At 42.7% G+C, this 23,725-nt stretch overlaps 1 protein-coding gene across 13 annotated transcripts in view; it reads left to right on the forward strand.

Annotated features, from left to right (window-relative positions):
• LEMD1 (LEM domain containing 1) overlaps positions 1–23,725 on the forward strand; it is a 70,264-nt gene that overhangs the window by 39,174 nt on the left and 7,365 nt on the right. For 4 of the 13 annotated variants that reach the window (XM_063646718.1, XM_054494220.1, XM_054494250.1 and 1 more), the window contains 2 exons: positions 19,756–19,832; positions 22,238–22,719. In XM_063646718.1, coding sequence (XP_063502788.1) covers positions 19,756–19,832; positions 22,238–22,436 — 276 coding nt within the window. In that variant the 3' untranslated portion in view covers positions 22,437–22,719. Of the gene's footprint in view, positions 1–19,755; positions 19,833–22,237; positions 22,720–23,725 lie in introns of those variants that run through there. The other 9 variants (XM_063646736.1, XM_054494240.1, XM_054494255.1 and 6 more) reach the window with 3 other exon arrangements.

The following is a 23,725-nucleotide window of genomic DNA, read 5'->3' on the forward strand; positions in this document are numbered from 1 at the left end:
TCTGTTTCTTCCTTTCCTTTCCTTTCTTTCTCTTTTCTTTCTTGTCCTTCCTTCCTTCCTTTGCTTTCTTTTCTTTTCTTTCTTTCCTTTCTCACAGAGTCTTATTCTGTTGCCCAGGCTGGAGTGCAGTGGCATCATCATAACTCACTGCAGTCTTGACCTCTTGAGCTCAAGTTAACCTCTGGCCTCAGCCTCCCAAGTAGCTGGGACTACAGGCACGGGGCACCATGCCCCACTACTTTTTCATTCAGTCTCCACCCCACCCCTGCCCAGGAGCTTTTGCCGCAGGCTGTAAAATGTTGTAGGTGAAAACCCATACTTTGACTCCTCTGCATTGAATTCCATGCCAGGCATTTGGGGGTGGGGCAGGGAGTTACTCAGTCCCTGTAGGCTGAACTGAAAGGAGCTTTCCTCTACTGATGTTGATGATCTCTCTCTTTCTACTTCCTATTCTGTACCACATACTTTGTCTCTTAGATGTACCTTGATGTAGTCTTTTGAGAGATGACGCTTAGATCATTGTGAATGGATGACCATTCAGGGAAAGGTTGCAACAGAGTTTCCACCCCTGGGTCTCAGCTTGTGAGTCAACAATTATTTATTGAATACAGGACATTGTGCTAGATTTTCTTGATGAAGAAAATAAATGCAGAAAAAGGCATAGATCCTATCATGAAGAAACTTGAAAATGAGCTCTGGAAACAAAGAATATGCGTATCAAAAATATGGACTCTGCTGGATGTGGTGGCTCATGCTTGTAATATCAGCACTTTGGGAGGCTGAGGCAGGAGGATCACTTGAGCCCAGGAGTGCAAGACCAGTTTGGGCAACATGACAAGAACCCATCTCTACAAGAAAAATAAAAATAAATTAACTGGGGGCTGGGCACGGTGGCTCACGCCTGTAATCCCAGCACTTTGGGAGGCCAAGGCGGGCAGATCACCTGAGATCAGGAGTTCAAGACCAACCATGGCCAACACGGTGAAACTCCATCTGTACTAAAAATACAGAAAAATTAGCCGGGTGTGGTGGTGCATGCCTGTAATCCCAGATACTCCAGAGGCTGAGGCAGGAGAATCACTTGAACCCGGGAGGTGGAGGTTGCAGTGAGCTGAGATAGTGCCATTGTCCTCCAGCCTGGGCAACAAGCACAAAACTCTGTCTCAAAAAAAAAAATTAATTAATTAACTGGGCATAGTGGCACGCACGCCTGTGGTCCCAGCTACTTGGGAGGCTGAGGTGGGAGGATCACCTGAACCCAGGATCTCAGATCACGCCACTTGCACTCCTGCCTGGGTCACAGAGGCTTTGTTTTTGTTGTTGTTGTTGTTGTTTGTTTGTTTAAGTCATATGTGCCCTCCCAGTATTTGGGACTCCTTCTTAATCTTATACTTAAATTTAGCTGAGCTTGATGGCTCACTTCTTTAATTTCAGCGCTTTGGGAGGTCAAGGAGGGGGGATCACTTGAGCCCAGGAGTTTGAGACTAGCCTGGGTAACATGGCAAAACTCCATCTCTACAATAATTGCAAAAAAATTAGCTGGACATGGTCGTGTGCACCTGTGGTCCCAGCTACTTGGGAGGCCGAGGTGAAAGGATGGCTTGAGCCCAGGTCCAGGCTGCAGTGAGCCGTGATGGCGCCAATGCACTCCAGCTTGGGTGACAGAGTGAGATCCTGTCTCAAAAAAAAAAAAAAAAAAAAGAAAGAAAGAAAGAAAAAGAAAAAGTTCTTAAATCTTTTTCCACACCTCTCGAAATATTTTCAAACTTACAGAAAGCTGCAAGGATAGTACAAACACCCCCCACATTCCTTCCACTCCAGTTCCTCAGTTGCTACCTTGTACCACATTTGAGGTGTGTGTGTGTGTGTGTGTGTGTGTGTACCCTACCATTGTCTCTTTCTGAATGATTTGAGAGCAAATTGCAGACATGAAGCCCCTGGGCTCCCCAGTAAGTATTCTGCCTACTAAAGGGCACTGTCCTACGTAACCACCATACGACCCTCCAGATAAGGAAATCCACGCGAATTCAATGCTTCCAGCCAGTACTCAGGTCCCATGCAAGTTTCACCAACTGTCCCAACGATGTCTTTTTGCTTTCTCACCCACAACCACTCCAGGAACACATGCTCTCTTTAGTTATCATCTCTTCCTTCTCCTTCGATCTGGAGCCACGGTGCCTCAGTCTTTCCCTGTCATTCCTGCCCTTGACAGTTTTCAAGAGTACAGGCCATTCATTCTGTAGGGTTACTAGGAACTATCTCTACCCACAGAACACTTTTGATGCCAAATGTGTGGGTTTTTTTCCTCATGCCAACCAGTTCTCCAACTCTCCAGACACCAGCCAGGTGTCCAACAATTCAGTAGAATTCTGACACTATAGACCTGGAGTTAGCGTCAGATCCCACAGGTTAAGGGGCTCAGTCTCACAAGACGGCCCCCAACTTAAAATGCCAATCTCAAGTCCTGGGTCTCCCATGCTTCTAATTGACTCGCTAAAAATCAAGGGTTCCCACAACACCTTGGATTTGCTAATTTGCTAGAATAGCTTACAGAACTCAGGAGTGCTCTTTCCTTACCAGTGTATTTTAAAGGATACAGCTCAGAAACAGCCAATGGGAGAGATGCAGGGGGCAAGGTCTAGGGCAAGAGACGCAGAGTTTCCATGCTTTCTCTGGGCGCGCTGCCCTCTAAGTACCTTAATGCGTTCACCAACTCAGAAACTCTCTAAACTCTGTCTTTTAGGAGTTTTATGGAGGTTCTGTTACTTAGGCATGATTGACTAAATCATTGGCTATCAGTGATTAACTCAACCTTCAGCTCCCCTCCTCTATCTGGAGGTCGGGGGTGGGGCTCCAAGTTCAAATCTTTTTTTTTTTTTTTTTTTTTGAGATGGAGTCTTGCTCTGTTGCCCAGGCTGGAGTGCAATGGTGCGATTTCAGCTCACTGCAACCTCCCCCTCCCAGGTTCAACCAGTTCTCCTGCCTCAGCCTCCCAAGTAGCTGGGATTACAGGCACGTGCCGCCACACCCGGCTAAATTTTTATATTTTTAGTAGAAACAGGGTTTCATCATGTTGGCTAGGCTGGTCTTGAACTCCTGACCTCATGATCCACCGGCCTCAGGCTCCCAAAGTGCTGGGATTACAGGTCTAAGCCACCATGCCCAGCCCCAAGTTCAAATCTTCTAATCGCATGGTTGGTCTTTCTGAGGACCAGACCCCATTTTGAAGCTATCTAAGGGTCTTTGGGCACCAGTCAACTCATTAGCATACAAAAAGATAACTCTTGTAGCTCCAGAGATTCCAAGGGTCCTTAGAAGTTCTTGTGTCAGGAACCTGGGACTAAGACAAAAATACTATAATAAAAGATGCTTCTATCACACCTATTACTCAGGAAATTACAAGGGCTTCAGGAGCTCTGTGCCAGGAGAGGGGACAGAAGACCAAGTGTATATTTCTTATTGTGTCACAACATCACAAGGGTGAACCTCAAATTGGATTTGTCTGATTTTTCCTTTTGATTAGTATTAGAGGCCATGCGTTCTCAGCAGGAATTCTTTAGAAATGGCGCTGTGCTCTTCTCATTACATCGCCACTGGACAAACAATGTCACTGTGTCCCACTGCTAGTAATGTTAACCTTAATTACCCGGAAAAGTTGATGTTTGTCAGGTTTCTTGGTCAGGCATAGTGGCTCAAGCCTGTAATCCCAACACTTTGGGAGGCCAAGGCAGGTGGATTGCTTGAGCTCAGGAGTTCAATAGTGGGCAACATAGTGAGACCTCTTCTCTACAAAAAACACAAAAATTAGCTGGGCATGGTGGCGCGTGCCTGTAGTCCCAGCTACCTGGGAGACTGAAGTGGAAGGATGGCTTGAGCCTAGGAGATTGAGGCTCCAGTGAACTGAGATTGTGTCCTTGCACTCCAGTCTGGGTTGACAAAGTGACCCTGTGTCAAAACAAAACAAAACCCCCAAAACATTATTTTTGCCTTTGTAATTGAACAGCATTCTGTGGGGAGATATTCTGAAATGACACCAACATATTGTTCCTCATAGACCCTCACTCGTTAGCCTTAGCATCTGTAGAACACTCTGCCTGAATCAGCTTCCACTGTGATGATGGCCTGTTGAGATTTTCTATTTCTATCAGTCCTTCTACATTTATTAGTTGGCATTCTACTGTAAGAAGCGTTTTCCTTTCTCCCTATTCATTCAATAACTTGCTCACTCATTGGTTCATGTAAGTATGAATTCATTGATTTCTTTTCATCCAATGAGTTGTATCCATTGACATCACTATTTTCATACTCAAATTTTCCCAGATTTGGCTAGTAGGAGCCCCTTCAGGATAGATACTGTGTCCTTTTGACATGTCCTCATCATTCCTCATCATTATTTGAGCACTTCCTTGGTTTCTGGCATAAAAAGATGTTTCAGACTCATCTTATACTTTTCCTGCCCCAGGAGCCTTGATTCCTTTCACAAGATGGTGTTTGAAAACCAAGATCTAGGCCTTCAGTGAGGGCCTTTCTACTGAGTATCATTGCTTCTAGGCCCTTTTCAGTGGACAGAGCTAGAAAATAAGTGTATGTATCTATGTACATATACACACATACTTCTCTATTTTTATGTAAGTATACATAAAATTAAAAACTGTGAGTTTTGATTTATCTCCAATTGCAATCTAACAATCCAATGTTCTTTCTAATCATTCACTTTTATAAAATCACTTCTCTGACAGTGATTCCATTATCCTCTGATTATAGATTCCATTAGCCTCACTGTATTTACATTTTCACTCAGTTTTCTAATTTTTTTTTTTAGATGGAGTCTCGCTCTGTTGCCCAGGCTGGAGTGCAGTGGTGTGATCTCAGCTCACTGCAATCTCCACCTCCTGGATTCAAGCAATTCTCCTGCCTCAGCCTCCCGAGTAGCTGGAACTACAGGCGTGCACCACCACACTCGGCTAATTTTTGTATTTTTAGCAGAGATGGGTTTCACCATATTGGCCAGGCTGGTCTGGAACTCCTGACCTCAGGTGATCCACCCGCCTCGGCCTCCCAAGGTGCTGGGATTACAGGCGTGAGTCACCACACTCAGCCTCAATTTTCTAATTTTTTCAGTGTAACTAATCACCCAATCACAATAACCACTTCCTTCTCTGTATCACCCGTAACTACGTCCTTGACCACGGAACATACCAACACCTCCTTGCAGCCCCTACTACAAGAGAGCCCTCTTCCTTCCCCTCACTGTCCCTCTTCCTTGCCCCAGGGCACACTAATGTGTCCATGCTGATCCCCCTACCCCGTCCACTGCTCTAATTCTTCTACTACCAGGCAGGCAGAAACCCTCCACAACCTCACCACTCCATTTCTTGGCCTCCAGGCATGCCAACACTTCTATGTTCATGTCCCTTCTGCCTCCTTTCTTAGTGTGCAGAGCATACTGACACCCCAGGGGACGATAAAGGAAGGGAAGGAAAACTTCAGGTCTCACTTTTCCTTTCAAATTGTAAGTTTATTTCAATGTCTTTCTGCCAAAACTTTAATGGGATTTTAACTCTCTGTGCCTCAATTTCTATTGTTGCTTATGAGATACCTTGTAAGCCTACATTAGCATGTGCAGGGCCCACCCCAAAGGCTGCCACCCGCTGGCCTAGTGTATCATGGGAATATATATTAAAGGACTACCAGTAAGTAGTGTGTGATTCAAGTAGTATATACAGGTTTTAGAAGACCTGATGTTAAACATCTCTCTAATAGTTTCTTAATTAATTGAAAAACATCCTTATTCCCAATAGTAGTTGTATATTCAAGTTGGGTCAAAGTGAAGAGAAAATTACATAGTCTCTTAACTACTTAATAAGCCCTTTCTTCTTACCTTTGACGTGTGCTAAGGGGGCTGCTAAATGCCATCTTTACAAGGAATGTAATTTAACATTCTTTCTCTAAAAATATTGACCTCCTGGTAGATGTGATCAATATATCTTGATCTGATTGATTAAATGTTGATTTCTTTTCATGTAATAGAACCCAGTTTTTGAAATTCAAGAGCAGTAGGAGGAAATAGTGGAACCAAACACTGATTATAATGATTGCAAGATGATAATAAAGGTAAACTTACTTATTTTCATAAAACTGAATTATGAGCAGTGGTGTTCTCCTGTAGAAAAAAATATGGATTTGTTTAGAAAACTCAGCTTTCTTTTCTTTTTTGTCTAAGAATACACCAGTACGGGCTTTAGCTAAATTATACTTTGCTTTGTGAGTAGGGATCTATGTCTTCATTTTAGGAAGAGGAGTTTCCTGTTGTACCTCCCATATGAGCACCCCTGAGTTATTTTTAATCTCTCAGACTTGTCAAGGCTTTGTAAGCACTAGGCATTATTCATTACAATTCATGAGTCCAGGAATGATTTATTATAGATAATGTTTTTTCTTGAGACAGGGTCTCGCTCTATCTCCCAGATTGAAGTGCAGTGGTGTGATCACAGCTCACCATGGCCTTGAGCTCCTGGGCTCAGACTTCTGAGCAGCTAAGACTACAGGTGTGTGCCACCACACCCTGCTAATTTTTACATTTTTTGTGGAGATGAGGTCTTGCTGTGTTGCCCAGCCTTCTTGGAGGAGGCTATGTGATTTATCTTACAGATGAGGAAACAGGCAGAAAGGGAATATGACTTGCCCAAGACCACATAGAGGATTAGAGGAAAATTGGAAATAGAAATCTAGTGTCCTAATTTCCATTCTGTTGCCCTCTCCATTATATCAGAAGGCCACAGGGGAGGAAAAAACGACCAGGCACCTGAGTGATGAAATAGCTCCCCTCAGTGTCCTTTCCATGGTATTGCAGAAGGACTCGGGACATCTGTTTTCCCATGGAAGCAAAGGCTCGTCTTATGATTGCTACGTAGTGAGAGTCCATGGGAGGCACTTCTTGGTGAACCTTCCAATCACAAACTAGAACCATGGCACAGAAATCAGCACAGTTAGAAATGGGCTGACATATGCAGATTGGTAGCTGGAATTTGCCCGAGTGGGGAGGAAAAAACTGTGTCTGAAAATCTTTTACAATAAAATACATTATGCGTATGAAAAGGAATAAAGAATTACGTAATGAGAAGTTGGATTCCCACCCAAACGATTGAAAAATAAATCATTGCTGAGTCAGCTGAAGCCCCCAGTGTATCCCTCTTGGGACGTCTTCCTTTTCCCCCATGGCAACCACTAACCTGAATTTTCTACCTATCCTTCTTTCCCTTTTCTTTATAGTGTCCACAAACTTTAGTTTAGTTTTTCATGAGTCTATACTTTATTTAAATGATATTATACTGCAAGTTTTCTTCTGCAGCTTCCCTTACCATGGAGCATCATGCTGTGAGCTTACATGGTCATTATTGGTAGCTTTAGTTCATTTATTTTCACTGCTATATAGAATTATTGGAGAAGCATTTTTATTCATTCCATATTTGTTGGACATTTGGATCATTCTCAAATTTTTCTAACACAAACAATGCTGTTACAAACTTTGTGGTTCAGGACCCAGTGTGTATATGTGTAAGAATTTTTTTTCTGGTTGCGTGAGTGTACCTACAAGTACGACTGCTGAATGGAAGGGGTCTACACATGTTCAACTTAAGAGATTATATTAAATTGCTCTACAACATGGTTGCACCATTTTTTGCTTTCCCCAGCAATATATTAAGAACTCCAGGGGCTGGGCATGGTGGCTAATGCTTATTATCCCAGCACTTTGAGAGTCCAAAGGGGGAGGAGTTCAAATAAGGAGTTCAAGACCAGCCTGGGTAACATAGCAAGACCCTGTCTCTAAAAATAAAATTTAAGAAAACAATCAGCTGAGCATAGTGGTGCCCAGCTGCAGTCCTTGCTTCTCAGGAGACTGAGGCAGGAGGATGGCTTGAGCCTGGGAGTTCAAGGCTACAATGAGCTTTGATCCTGCTACTGCATTCTAGCCTAGACGACAGAGCAATATCCTGTCTTAAAAAAAAAATGCTCCATTGTTCTAAATCTTCTTCAGAATTTAGCATTGCTAGATTTATTTTTGTCAGAGTGGTGGGTGTAAGATGGTATTTTATTATTGCAATTTTTATGTATTTTATTATTAATAAGTTTAGGCATCTTTTCACATTTATTGGTCATTTGTGTTTTCTCATCTGTGAAATGCCTATTCATGTCTTTTGCCCATTTTTTATTAGGTTGTTTATCTTTTTCTTGTTAATTTATAGGAGCTTCTTATATATTGTGGTTACCAATCTTTTGTTAGCTATATGTGTAGCATGCATCTTCCAGTAGTTTTGGCTTGTCTTTTTACTCTCTTCTTGGTGCTTTTTAAAAATTAAATGTGCTTATGTTTGTAGTTTTTATTTTGAAGTAATTTTTTTTCTCTTTTTTTTCTTTTTTTTTTTTTTTTTTTTTGAGACAGAATTTCGCTCTTGTTGCCCAGGCTACATTGCAATGGCATGATCTCGGCTCACCGCAACCTCCATCTCCTGGGTTCAAGCAATTCTCCTGCCTCAGCCTCCTGAGAAGCTGGGATTACAGGCGTGCACCACCAAACCTAGCTAATTTTGTATTTTTAGTAGAGACGGGGTTTCTCTATGTTGGTCAGGCTGGTCTTGAACTCCCGAACTCAGATGATCCGCCCGCCTCAGCCTCCCAAAGTGCTGGGATTACAGGCATGAGCCACCATGCCTGGCCTATTTTGAAATAATTTCAAACTTACAGAAAGTTTCCAACAAAGAATTCTTACATGGTCATATTGAATCTAACCATACCCAAATTTACCAATGGTTAAGATTTTTCCATCCGTGTTTTACAATTTTATCTATCTTTTTTCCTTGACCTATTTCAGATCAAACTGCAGACATCATGTTTTTTTGACCTCTGCCCAAAATTTCAGTATGTATTTCCTTAGAATAAAGACATAATATCACTTATATAGTCATAGTACAATGACAAGAACCAAGATTTTTAAAAATTGAGATGACATTTACACAACATAAAATTAACTTTTTTTTTTTTTTTCTGAGAAGGAGTCTTACTCTGTCACCCAGGCTGGAGTGCAGTAGCGCTGTCTCGGCTCACTGCAACCTCCGCCTCCCTGGTTCAAGCGATTCTCCTGTCTCAGCCTCCTGAGTAGCTGGGATTAGAGGCGCGTGTCACCACGCCCTGCTAATTTTTGTATTTTTAGTAGAGGCGGGGTTTCACCGCGTTGATCAGGCTGGTCTCAAACTCCTGACCTCGTGATCTGCCCGCCTCGGCCTCCCAAAGTGCTGGGATTACAGGCATGAGCGAGACTGTGTCTCAAAATAAAATAAATAAATAAATAGGCTGGACTTGGTGGCTCATGCCTGTAATCCCAGCACTTTGGGAGGCCAAGGCAGGTGGATCACCTGAGGTCAGAAGTTCAAGTCCAGCCCGGCCAGCATGGTGAAACCTCGCCTCTACTAAAAATACAAAAATTAGCTGGGTGTGGTGGTGGGCGCCTGTAATCCCAGCTACTTGGGAAGCTGAGGCATGAGAATTGCTTGAACTCTGGAGGTGGAGGTTGTGGTGAGCCGAGATTGCATCATTACACCCCAGCCTGGGCGACAAGAGGGAAACTCCGTCTCAAAAAAATAATAATAATAAATAAATAAATAAACAAACAAATAATACAGTTCACAATCCAGTGGCATTTAGTACATTAAAAATGCTGTGAAACCACCACCTCTATTTTAGTTCCAAAACATTTTTGTCACTCTAAAATAAAATACCCATTAAGCAGTTACCCCCCAGTAGCTCTACCCCCACCCCACCCTACCCCTGCAGCAGCTATTAATCTGCTGTTTTAATGGATTTACTTCTTCTGGAGATTTCACATAAATGGAATCATTCAATGTGTGATGTTTTGTGTTTCGCTTCTTTTGCTTTGTATAAGGTTTTTGAGGTTCATCTATGTTGTCCACGTATTTGCGTCAGCACTTCATTCCTTTTTATGGCTGAATTATATTCCATTATATGTATATACCACAATTTATTTATTCATTCATCCATTGGTGGACATTTGGGTTGTTTCTATCTTTTGGCTGTTGTGAACAGTGCCACTATGAACATTCATGTTCAGGTATTTGAGTACCTGATTTCCATTTTTTTGGCTAGGTACCTAGGAGTGGAATTGCTGGGTCATATAATAATTCTACGTCTGACTTTCAGAGAAAGTGCCAAATTGTGTTCCGCAGTGGCTGGGCCATTTTACATTACCACTAGCAATGTATGAGGGTTGCAATTTCTACACATCCTTGCCAACACTTGCTATTTTCCTTTTTTTTTTTTTTAAGACAGAATCTTGCTCTGTCACCCAGTCTGGAGTGCAGTGGCACGATCTCGGCTCGCTGCAACCTCTGCCTCTTGGGTTCAAGGGATTCTCCTGCCTCAGCCCTGCAAGCAGCTGGGATTACAGGTGCCTGCCACCATGCCTGGCTAATTTTTGCATTTTTAGTACAGATGGTGTTTCACTATGTTGGCCAGGCTGGTCTCAAACTCCTAACCTGAAGTGATCCATCCACCTCGGCCTCCCGAAGTGCTGGGATTACAGGTGTGAGCCACCATGCTGGCCTTTTTTTTTTTTTCAGTAGCCATTCTACTAGGTATAAAGTGGTATCTCATTGTAGTTTTGATTTGCATTTCCCTAATGACTAATGATGTCATTATCTTATGACATCATTATATCAAGATATGTCATTATCTTATTGTAAGGAATCTTATGTGCTTATTGGCCACTTCTATATCTTCTTTGAAGAAATGTCTGTTTAAGTCATTTGCCCATCTTTAGACTGGGTTTTCTTTTTCTTTTTGAGTTGTAAGAATTCTTTATATATTCTAGATAATAGACCCCAGATATATGATGTGCAAGTTTTTTTTCCAGTCTATACATTGTCTTTTTAACTATGTTGCCCAGGGTAGTTTCAAACTCCTGGGCTCAAGTAGTCCACCTGCCTCAGCCTCCTGAATAGCTGGGACTATTCTCATGCACCACCACACCCGGCTACTTTCTTGATAATGTCCTTTATTGCACAAAAGTTTTCAGAAGTTTGATTATGATGTGTCTTGGCATGGATTTCTTTAGGTTTATCTGATTTGGGTTCGTGCAGCTTCTTGATCTGTGGATTTATGTCTTTTGCCAAATTTGGGACATTTTCAGCCATTATTTCTGAAAAAATTTTTTTAGCTCCACCTCATTCTTCTCTCCTTTAGGGACTCTGATGACACAAATGTTAGGTCTTTCATTACAGCCTCATGAGACCCTGAGACACTGTTTATTTTTTTTTCTATTTTCTCTCTGTCATTCAGCTTGGGTGATTTAAATTGTTCTATCTTCAAATTCATTGATTCTTTTCTCTGTCTTCTCTATTCTGCCATCGAGTCCATATTTTGGTTGTATTTTTTTCAGTTGTATTTCTTTCAGTTCTAATTTGTTTTTTTTTTAAGGCAGGATTTCACTCTGTCACCCAGGCTGGAGTACAGTGGCACAATCATGGTTCACTCTAACCTCAAACTCCTGGACTCAAACGATCCTCCTGCCTCAGCCTCCCGAGTAGCTGGGACTACAGGCACACACCATCATGCCTGGCTAATTTTTTTTATCTTTTATTTTTAGAGATGGGATCTCGCTTTTCTGCACAGGCTGTCAGTTCTAAAATTTACACTTGGTTCTTCTTTATATATTCTACTTCTCTGCAAAGAGTTTATATTTTTTCGTTTGTTTCAAACATGTTCATATTGTTCATTGAAACATTTTATGACAGCTGCTTTAAAATCTTGGTAAGATAATTCCAACATTTGTGTCATCTTGATGTCAGTGTCTATTATGGTCTCCCCTCATGAGACCCTGGATGGTTTTCGTTTTTTGTTTTTTGTTTTTTTGAGACAGAGTCTCGCTCTGTTGCCCAGGCTGGAATGCAGTGGTGCGATCTTGGCTCATTTCAACCTCCGTCTCCCGGTTCAAGCAATCCTCCTGCCTCAGCCTCCTGAGTAGCTGGGATTACAGGTGCCTGTCACTATGCCTGGCTATTTTTTTTTTTTTTTTTTCGGTAGAGACGAGGTTTCACCATGTTGGCCAGGCTGGTCTCTAACTCCTAACCTCAAGTGATCCACCTGCCTTGGCCTCCCAAAGTGCTGGGATTACAAGAATGAGCCACCACACCCAGCCTTCTGGGTGGCTTTTAAATCTTGTTTTAGCAGACCTTCTCTGACTCTATGCTGGTGGGAAAAGAGGGGCACTGCCTCTTTGCTGCCAGGTGGAGGTAAAAGTCCAGGCTCCCACTGGGGACACCTTGGGGTGTGCGTGGAGGCGGGGGATGCCTCCTTACTTCTGGGCTGCTGGGAGGGCTCCCATGTGGGCTCCATTGACACCACCCAGGCGGGGAGCAGGAGGGTTTGCCACATGGGGGTGAAAGTCCAGGCTTCTCATGCATCTTGGCTAGTAGGGGTGGAGATGGGCAGTTTGGCTGCCACAGGGCAGTTAACGTCAAAAAGTTTTTTGTCTTACTAGGCTGCCCTTTTCCTTGTCTTTTGGCTTTTCCGGGAGCTTTTTTTCACCTGCATCCCTGGTGTTTCCAGGTTGTCAGCTCCTTCAGCCCTCAGTCCGGGATATATAAGGTAAAAAAAAAAAACCCGGGAACTCGCCACCTTGTCTTCTCTGAGTCTCAACCTCCCTGGCCTGTGGACCTTCTCTCTATATCTTTCAGAGTCTTCATAGGCTTGTTATAGGTATAATGTCCAGGGGGATTGGCTGTACTTAGCAGAATAAATTGAGAGAAGTACATCCACCCCTATTTGTTCCCAATACTGTTTTCCAATGGTCCATTTTTTTTTCTTCTGAGCTGCAATGTTAGTTCTTGTCATATATCAAGTTTCCATATATACATCGGTATTTTTTAATGGATTATTTATTTACTTTAAAATTTTAGATTCAGGGGGTACATGCGCAGGTTTGTTACACAGGTATATTGTGTGGTGCTGAGAGTTGGGCTTCTAATGATCCCATCGCCCAGGTAGTAAACATAGTACCCCATACTATGTTTTCAACCCTTGCCTTCCTCGCTCCCCCTTTTGGAATCCCCTGCTTATTGTTTCCATCTTTGTGTCCTGTGTATTTAAATGGGTATTTTAATGTCTTTACATTTATTGATACTTCCTTTAATGTCCTTCAGTAAGATTGTATAATTTTCTTAGTAAAGGATATGCTCATCTTTTGTTAGCTTTATTAGTAGGTAGGCTTTTAATTTTTGCTCCATTGGGAATAGGACCTCTTTTAAAGCATATTTTAAATTGTTACTGGTGTATAGAAATGAAGTTGACTTCTGTATATTGATTTTACGACAATAAACTCTTTGCAATTATAATACTTTTTCTGCAGATTATTTTGTAGCCTGGTTTGTATGTCTTTAATTTCTTTTTGTTTTACTGTGCTGGGTAAGACTTTTTATTATACTAGTGAAGAGCGATGACAGTGGACATTCTTTCCTTGGTCCTGATTTTAAAGGAAATACTTCTAATATTTTACCTTTGAGTATGACTTACGGTGTAGGTTTTCGAACATGTCTTTTATCAAGTTAAGGAAGTTCCTATTCCTGGTTTGCCAAAAGTTTTTTTTTTTTTTTTTCTTGAGAGAGAGAGTGTAGCTCTGTCACCCAGGCTGAAGTGCAGTGGCGTGATTTCAGCTCACTGCAACCTCCACCTCCCGGGTTCAAGCGATTCTCCCACCCCAGCCTCCCAAGTAGCTGGGATTACAGGTGCACACCACCATGCCCGGCTAATTTTTGTGTTTTTAGTAGAGGTGGAGTTTCACCATGTTGGCCAGGCTGGTCTTGAACTCCTGGCCTCAAGTGATCCACCTGACTCATCCTCCCAAAGTTCTGGGATTACAGGCGTGAGCCACCTCCCCTGGTTACTAGAAGATTTTTTAAAAACCAGGAATGGAGATGATCATAAGGTTTTTAACCTTTCTTTTGTTAATGTGGTGCAGATAATTTTTAAAGCCTTTTAGTTAATTCAAAATCATTACTTGGGTTAAGAGAACACAACGTTAAAAAAAAAAAAAGAGAACACAACGTTTTAAATAAAAGCTTTATCATATCAGGATTCAGGCAAAAACAATGAAGTAAAATCTGCTATGATTATAGATCTTTTACTAACTTAATAATTTTTAGTCAATAAAGGGATTTGGAGTTAACTCAGTTTTAAAGGTCTGTAAATCAAAAGGAAGTTTTTCTTTTTTTCTGCCTGTAAGCAGGTCAGAACTTCCAGTTTGCTATGTCATTTGTAAAAGTGTCCAATTCTACATATAGGCCTTTAAGAAGTAATTGCATTATTGAATTAGAGCAATTGGAGAATGAATTATGTTTCAGTTTGGAGAGAATGCCATCTCTAAGCTTCAGGGACATCCCTGCCTTCTGACTTCTCCAAGTCCAGCAGTAAGGAGTCTTGGGAGAACAAGCGAAAGAAAGGGTAGGAAACTGGGCTCTCAGCATCCTTTTCTTGACTACCCTTAATTGTAGGTGTCAGCCTGTGAAATTTTGGCCAGCTTCAAGCCTACACGGTAAATATATGTCTTGTGGAAATGCAAAGAAACTTGTATTTCATTATGGACAGTTAGTGATGGCTTTAGTCAAGGTAGATTATTTTTAAAAAACCAAATGTAGGCTGGGCACGGTGGCTCACGCCTGTAATCCCAGCACTTTGGGAGGCTGAGGTGGGTGGATCACTTAAGGTCAGGAGTTCAAGACCAGCCTGGCCAACATAGTGAATCCCCATCTCTACTAAAAATACAAAAATTAGCCAGGCATGGTGGCATGGACCTGTAGTCTCAGCTACTCAGAAGGCTGAGGCAGGAGAATTGCTTGAACCCGGGTGGCGGAGGTTGCAGGAGAATTGCTTGAACCCGGGTGGCGGAGGTTGCAGTGAGCCGAGATTGTGGCACTGCACTCCAGCCTGGGCGACACAGCAAGACTCTATCTCAAAAAAAAAAAAAAAGCAAATGTACTTTTTGATGATTTTAATGAGAATACAAAATGATTATTGTTCTTTCTGGCTCTGGATGTTAGCCCAGTGTTTTGTAGTTAACTATAATGTGATACAGTATGACATAAAATATCATAGCAATATTATTTCAGACTGACTATGATATACCTAAGTAGGCCAGAATTAGCACAAAATAGTCCACCTGGAAAAAAACATCCTTATGAAAATGTCAATTCATCCGAGATAATTAAGAATGGAACTACTGGCTAAAAATGTTACTTCCATAGGAAATTAATGATTTTGATAATTTATTAATTAATGAAAAGTTTTTAAAAACATGTTTTGACATATTTTCAATGATGAGTTCTTCTATAATAATAGACATATATTTTTTACAGCACTGGAGCCAGAATATCTGGGTTTAAATTATAGCTGTGCCTTTTATGAATTGTGTTATCTAGGGCAAATAACTCAGCTCCCTAAGCCTCTACTTCCTCCTCTGTAAAATGGTGACTGCAATAATTACCTCCTAGAGTTGTTAGAAAGATTAAGTGAATTGGCCAGGCATGGTGGCTCACACTTGTAATCCCTGCACTTTGGGAGGCTGATGCAGGTGGATCACAAGGTCAGGAGATCAAGGCCATCCTGGTGAAACCCCGTCTCTACTAAAAATACAAAAGAATTATCTGGGTGTTGTGGCTCGCGCCTGTAATGCCAGCTACTCAGGAGGCTGAGGCAGGAGAATCACTTGAACCCGGGAGGCGGTGATTGCAGTGAGCCGAGATCACGCCACTGCACGCCATCCTGGCAACAGAGCAAGACTCTGTCACAAAAAAAAAAAAAGGAAAGAAAGAAAGATTAAGTTAATTGAAGTACGTTAAATGCCCAAGATAATAGATGTTCAGAACATGGTATTTCTAATTCCCTCCACTATCATGCTGCAGTACCATGTGGTGATTATGGGCAGGGACTGTGGGGCTCTTGGCTCCACTGCCTCACCAGCTGTGTGAGCATGGGCAAGCTACTTAAATGCTCTATGCCTCAGGGTTCTCATCTGTAAAATGGGCACAATAAAAGCACCTTTCACATAGGGTGGTTTTGAGAATGAAATTAGTTTACTGATGTAAAATGCTTAGAATGGTGCCTGGTGCACAGGGAATGCCATATACGTGTTAGCTAGTGTTGTAGTGAGACAGTCACAGTTTGTTGTATTGGCATATCTCTGACTTACTACTTTTATAACTAACTACAGCTGTGGCCAGCAATATGCTTCAGGCCTTGGGAGTGTGGTGCAATTTTCAGACTTGAATGCCGAGGTATAACGAAGAGGGTGGAAAAGCAGAGAGGGTCACATATTCCCCAGCTCTGGGCTCCAAATGCTTTGCTAAAACAGCCGTCTTTGCAGATTCTAGCTCTGGGCCTAAGGAGAAGAGAGCAAAGATATTATGTGTCTCCTGGATGCCATTTACCCTCGCTGAGCCACTGCTTTAATAAACATCAATATTTTTTAGCTCCACTGTAAATGTTGTTTATAGTGAAAATCATATTATAACAGCATTAATGGAATTTTTTAAAAGATGAAATATAAATCAACTGCAAACACACCACTTGATGCAAAAACTGATTTTATTTTTTCAGTTTACCTCTAGTTTTTGTTTACATGCATATCTAGTATATGTTTACACAGTAGACATCACTGTTTATGTACAATTTATACCCTGTTTATTAACACTAATCAATAACCCTTTTCCCTGTTATATGGTCTTTATAATAGTAATCATTATTGATAGCTGCACAGTGAGGTAGATAGGCCATAATTACTCCATTTTTGAAAATGACAATGTCCACCTTCTACATACTGCAGGAGAACTCTACATATGAATGATAACAAAGAAAACAAATTGTAAAAGAAAAGGAAATAAAAGGCGTAAATCTCCTTATGGCACAAGGGGAGTACTTGATTGCCTAGGAGCTGTGAAATTCTATCATTTGATTTTGCAATGAACTTCTACCCCAAATGCTTTATTTCACGTATCTATTTTTAAATTTAAGAGAATTAAAAAGAAGTTGCATGTGATGGATATGTAGAGGTTCATGATACTGTTGTCTATTTTTGTATATGCTTAAAATTTTCCATAAGTAAAAAAAGAGTTTGCTTATAAATGATTTTTTCCAATACCCTTGGAAATAGCTTGAAATATCTCTTGGTGAGCATGCCAACACTAACCCACATAGCACCTTTGTGGGAAATTGAAGTATCTCTTCCTCAAGAGCCTTTGCTTCCCTGTTCCTGGAAGGGTATGTGGTAAGGGTATGTAAATCTATAGTGTCTACACGGGGAGATGTGCTGTTTGCATGTGGCACTCTTGCATGGTGCACAACTTCCCACATATGCAAAGGCCTTGCTTGAGTATCGCTAAACCACTGTTGAGAACATGTTTAAGAAGTGGGGCACAGGGGCCGGGTGCGGTGGCTCAGGCCTGTAATCCCAGCACTTCGGGAGGCTGAGGCGGGTGGATCACAAGGTCAGGAGATTGAGACCATCCTGGCTAACACAGTGAAACCCCATCTCTACTAAAAAATACAAAAAATTAGCCGGGCATCGTGGCAGGTGCCTGTAGTCCCAGCTACTCGAGAGGCTGAGGCAGGAGAATGGCGTGAACCCGGGAGGCGGAGTTTGCAGTGAGCCGAGATCGCGCCACTGCACTCCAGCCTGGACGACAGAGCGAGACTCCGTCTCAAAAAAAAAAAAAAAAAAAAAAAAAAAAAAAAAAAAAAAAAGAAGGGGGCACAGGGAGTACAGGAGAAGGGGAGGAGGCTGTAGCTGTTCCATCATTGGTGACCTGTACTGGGTAGATGGTGACTAGCAGTGCGTGATGCTACAGCAAGCCGTGCCCTCCCCAGCCCACCCTGCACTGGGACCCTTGGGACTGCTGTAGGTCATAGTCCACACTCACTGGAGGGGTCCACTCTATTGTTGTGTCCTGAGCACATCCTTGCTAAGACCCAGGCTCTCCTTTCTCCTGGTAGCTCCGTGATGAACACAAATGCCCCTCTCCTGTCGGACCCTCCAGACACTCCAGTCCAGTCTACCTTGGGATTGCGGTCATTACTCTCCTCTTGACTTTCCTTGTGCTTCTTGTTCTGTCCTGGTCTCGGTCAGTCCTTTCCCTGTCTGACGCGAGTCCCAGCTCCTTCTACCACTCCTGGGAATTCCCCAGTTCCCGACTCACTGTCTGCAGCCTGCAGGCTCTGACAGCACAGCAGGTGTCAGAAAGCGCCTCTTATGTTCAAGGGTCCTGGGCTTCCAGCATGGGAGTAGACGGCAAGTTACCAGTGGCCCCAAATGTTAGATACTGTGGCTTGATTACAGAGAAACAAGAGACAGCTCCATGAGATCCAACAGATGGTCTGATTAGGGAAGAAGGAAGCCAGTGCAGAACACTTACAAAATAACCATGCTTGGTATTGAGCTGTTTTGGACAGGGACGGTTTGGCAGGCCCTTCTGAAATCTTCACAGCCGGCGTCAGGCCTGGCACTCAGCAGCACGCAACAAATAATTGTTAAATGAATAAATAAAACATAAGGGCTGGGCACAGTGGCTCACACCTGTAATCCCAGCACTTTGGGAGGCTGAGGCGGGTGGATTGCTTGAGGCCAGGTGTTTGAGACCAGCCTAGCCAACATGACAAAACCCTGTCTCTGCTAAAAATATTATACAAAAATTAGCCTGGCATGGTGAAGTGTGCCTGTAATCTCAGCTACTTAGAAGGCTGAGGCAGGAGAATTGCTTGAACCCAGGAGGCAGAGGTTATAGTGAGCCAAGATCGTGCCACTACACTCTAGCCTGGGTGACTCTGTCTCCAAAAACAAACAAACAAACAAAACACTACAGTACAAAATGTGTATATTAGGGCTGAAGAAATATAGCATAGAAGAGTGATCTGAGTGGATGAGAGTAATCAAGATTTCCTATAGGGGGAAATTATTTTTAGAAACTGAAGGGTAGAGAGAAGTCTAGTGGAGTAGTCCAAGCACATAGTTCTCCACTGATAATACTGTGTAGCCTCTAGCAAGTTACTTAACCTTTCTGTGTCTCAGACTCATTTCCAAAACAGAATAGTGCTTACTAGATAGGGGTGGAGTGCTCCCTCGCAGGTGGTGCTCACTGGAAGGCCTCAGTGAGTTAATGGGTAAATGGGGCTTAGCGCTTGATCAATAGAATTAGCAACATCATCTGACACCCCATCTTCACATTCCCAGGAGTCCCCTACAATTGGTCCTACTTCTCTTACAAAGCAACATTTCATTTTCGTAAATTATTTTCTAGTCCTTGTTCATAGTCAACTTGTTTTGTTAAAATTACTTTATTCTTTGTAGAAAATGATGCATGCTCATAAAAAAGAGCTCCAAGCAATAAAGTACAAATAAAGCAGCAAAATAGAGCTGATATTTAAGAACAGAGTGCTGTTCTCATCACGTGGCCCTAGTCCCTTGTACGTGTATTGTTCTCATACGAGTCACTGAAGTAAAATATTACTCCATAGAACTTGGATGTTTTTGCTAATTCTTGAATAAAGACAAACAAGTTTGTATTATAAAGTACCAAACTACCTAATGTGCCAAAAACTTTTGGCACATTATGTGACTTTTTCTAGAATAAAAACCAAGGTTATCTGTACAAGACATTGGAAACAAATTCCTCTTGACATTTTCTTTCTGTTTATCAGTGGCCTGAGGCTTCCACCACTAAACCCAAAGCTGTAGATACCTATTGCTTGGATTATAAGCCTTCCAAGGGAAGAAGGTAATGATGTTTTTTTAGCATATGTGGAAATTGATATTATTGTATTCTGTAGCTCTGGAAAAAACTAATTATTCAGATTTCTGTTAAGGGTTTAGCCTGAAAATAATCTGTTGAGAAAGGAGAAAGATTTGTAATATCCAACAATTTCAAAGCCAAAGTTTCTAGTTCATTGCTCATATTTAGAGATAAGGAAATAGGCCCGGGAGAATTGGGAGGACAGGGCAAAAGACACAGTGGACTGAGATCACAGCCCAAGTCTCCTGATGTGTAGCCATTTGGAAACATTTCTTTCTATTTGTGTCTTGGAATATGGGCAAGAGGCAAAAAAAAAAAAAAAAAAAAAATTTAAACGATATAAGGCTGGGTGCAGTGGCTCTTGCCTGTAATCCCAGCACTTTGGGAGGCCGAGGCAGATGGATTGCCTGAGGTCAGGAGTTCGAGACCAGTCTGGTCAACATGGTGAAACTCCATCTCTACTAAACACACAAAAAAATTAGCCAGACGTGGTGGCATGCGCCTGTAATCCCAGCTACTCGGGAGGCTGAGGCAGGGGAATTGCTTGAACCAGGGAGGCGGAGCTTGCTGTGAGCCGAGATCATGCCACTGCACTCCAGCCTGGGCGACAGAGCGAGACTCTGCCTCAAAAAAAAAAAAAAGAAAAAAAAAGGATATAAATACACCGTTAAATAGGATAAATAAGACCTAGGGTTCAGTAGGTCAGTAGAGTGGCTTTAGTTAACAATAACCTATTGAACACTTACAAAATAGCTAGAAGAGAATAATTTAAACATTCCTAGCATAAAGAGAAGACAAATATTTAAGGTGGTGGATATCCCAATTACCCTGATTTGATCTTTACACATTATATGAAGGTATCAGAATAGCACATGTTGGCTGGGCACAGTGGCTTATGCCTGTAATCCCAGCATTTTGGGAGGCTGAAGTAGGAGGATCACTTGATGCCAGGAGTTTGAGATCAGCCTAAGCAAAATAGTGAGACCCTGTCTCTACAGAAAAATTTAAAAATTAGCCAGGCGTGGTGGTATGTGCCTACAGTCCCACTTACCTGGGAGGCTGACACGGAAGCATTAGTTGAGCCCAGGAGTTCAAGGCTGCAATGCAGTGAGCTATGATCACGCCACTGCATTCCAGCCTGGGCGACAGAGTGAGACCCTGTCTCAAAAAAATAGGTATGTAATATGAAATTACATATACCTCCAAATATGTAAATCTATTATGTATCAATTTTTAAAAACGAATAAAAAGAGTAGGTAGTTCAAATAAAAGCTCAAGACAGGCAATTGTATTAGTCAGAAAGTAAAGCTTTCTGGAGAGTTTCCTAACTTCTGAATAAACTTCAGCAGGTTTTGCAGAATTAGACTAGTGGAAACATAAGGCTCTCCCAAAAAAATTTCAGAAAGTACTCTTGCCCTTTTAAGTGCAAAATAAGCAGATTGCAAAGGCGCTTCTCCTCTCCACCCTGAAAGGTGGTGTTTGTACCTGAGAAGGGAGGAAGGAGGGGGCCTGAGTACTGAGGCTTCCCATCCACTTATACAATTTCCCAGCGGGGACTTGGGGATCTGCAAGGCCTGTGCCAAGTCAGGCTTTATGCCGGCATTAAGAAGTGGTACACAAGTGGGTGGAAACAATGAAGAAGAGAGACCTCATATCCCCCAATATGCTGTTAATATCACTTGTTGAAATTAGAGACTGGGCACAGTGGCTCATGCCTGTAATCCCAGCACTTTGGGAGGCTGAGGTGGGAGGATCCCTTGAGCCCAGGAGTTTGAGACCAGCCTGGGCAACATGGTGAGACCTTGTCTCTACAAAAAAATTTATTTTTTAATTTTTTTGGAGACACGGTCTCATTCTGTCACCCAGGCTGGAGTGCAGTGGCACAATCATAGCACACTGCAGCCTCGAACTCCTAGGCTCAACTGATTCTCTCATCTCAGCCTCCATTCCCAGCTAATTTTTATATTTTTTGTAGAGACAGGGTTTCAAACTCCTGGGCTCAAGCAGTCTGCCTGCCTTGGCCTCCCAAAGTGCTGGAATTACAGGTGTGAACCACCACACCTGGCCTACAAAATTTTTTTTTTTAATTAGCTGGGTGTGGTAGCATGTACCTGTGGTCCAAGCTACTCGAGAGGCGGACGTGGGAGGATGTCTTGAGCCCAGGAGGTTGTGGCTGCAGTGAGCTGTGATTGTACCACTGCACTCCAGCCTGGACAACAGAACAAGATCCTGTCTTAAAAAAAAAAAAAAAAAAAATTAGGATAGGTTTTTAGTGAGGAGAGGCTACCTCTAAAGCCCCACCATGACTGCACCCTTGGGCTTCACTTTAAGGGGGTGCTCAGGTGCACCAGAGCTGTCCACAATCCTAAGAGCCACTGATGTTTTCACAGGTGGGCTGCAAGAGCACCAAGCACCAGAATCACACATGGGACTATCACCAAAGAGAGAGACTACTGCGAGGAAGACAAGACTATCGAGAGCTGGAGAGAAGAAGGTTTCCCAGTGGGCTTGAAGCTTGCTGTGCTTGGTATTTTCATCATTGTGGTGTTTGTCTACCTGACTGTGGAAAATAAGTCGCTGTTTGGTTAAGTAATTTAGGAGCAAAGCAATGCTCCAAGCGAGGCCTCCTGCTTCGGGAAAGAACCAAAACACTACCCTGAAGGGCCAGCCTAGCCTGCAGCCCTCCCTTGCAGGGAGCCTTCCCTTGTACTGTGCTGCTCTCACAGATCAGTATCTGGTCTCAGCCAGGTGAAAGGAACCAATGGGAGAACCAGGCACCTGTGTTAAAAGCATGATGGTTAGGAAATCCCCCAAGTCATGTCAGCTCTCATTAAAAGTGCTTCCATATTTGAGCAGGTGTCAAACAAGGAAACTGTCTGGCGTTTTTCTTTCTAACTATGGTGACAAGCCATAGGTCGCATTTTATTCACTCTTCCAGTTGTATAGCTAACTCTGGGAAACAGCTAATTTACAGCAGAAGAACGTGTCTAGTTTAGTAAACACAAAGAAATGTCCAACACCATGAAAACAATTTAGAACAGGATAGCATTTTTGCCTTTGAAACTTAGCAAGGTTCTAAAAAATTACCATCTGAAAAAGGAATGTAATAACCATGGCCTCAGGGACCAGGCAGAGCTGTGTAGGCACCCGGCTCCTCTCTTTATCGGCCCCGTGACCTTGGGTGAGTTAGTTGTCCTCCTGGAGTTTCAATTTCAGCTTTCAAAAATAGGGGTAGAATAGGCCTCTTAGGGTGCTGAAGAATTTGAGGAAATAATGTGAGTAGTGGACTTAGTGTGGTCCACACCTGACTTGTAGCAAGCACTCAATAAATGCTTAAGCAATGTTACACTTTGGCACAATATGGGAGGAGCTAATTCTAGGTACAAAAAAGCACCAAAGGCTGGGCATGGTGGCTCATGCCTGTAATCCCAGCACTTTGGGAGGCCGAAGTGGGTGGATCACTTGAGGTCGGGAGTTCAAGCCCAGCCTGGCCAACATGGTAAAACCCTGTCACTACTAAAAATACAAAAAGTTAGCCGGCTGTGGTGGTGCACGCCTGTAGTCCCAGCTACTCGGGAGGCTGAGGCAGGAGAATCACTTGAACCCAGGAGGCAGAGGTTGCAGTGAGCAGAGATCGTGTCACTGCACTCCAGCCTGGGCAATAGCCCAGGCTCATGATCCACCCGCCTCGGCCTCCCAAAGTGCTGGGATTACAGGCGTGAGCCACCACGCCCAGCCTGAAAATGCTTATTTAAAAATTTTTTTAAAAATAGCTTTATTGTGGAAGGCTGAGATAGGGGAATTGCTTGAGTCCAGGAGTTCAAGGCTGCAGCGAGTTGTGATCACACTACTTCACTCCAGCCTGGGCCCTGTCTCTT

The sequence above is a fragment of the Pongo pygmaeus genome, chromosome 1, assembly GCF_028885625.2.
Source record: "Pongo pygmaeus isolate AG05252 chromosome 1, NHGRI_mPonPyg2-v2.0_pri, whole genome shotgun sequence".
Lineage (NCBI taxonomy): Eukaryota > Metazoa > Chordata > Mammalia > Primates > Hominidae > Pongo > Pongo pygmaeus.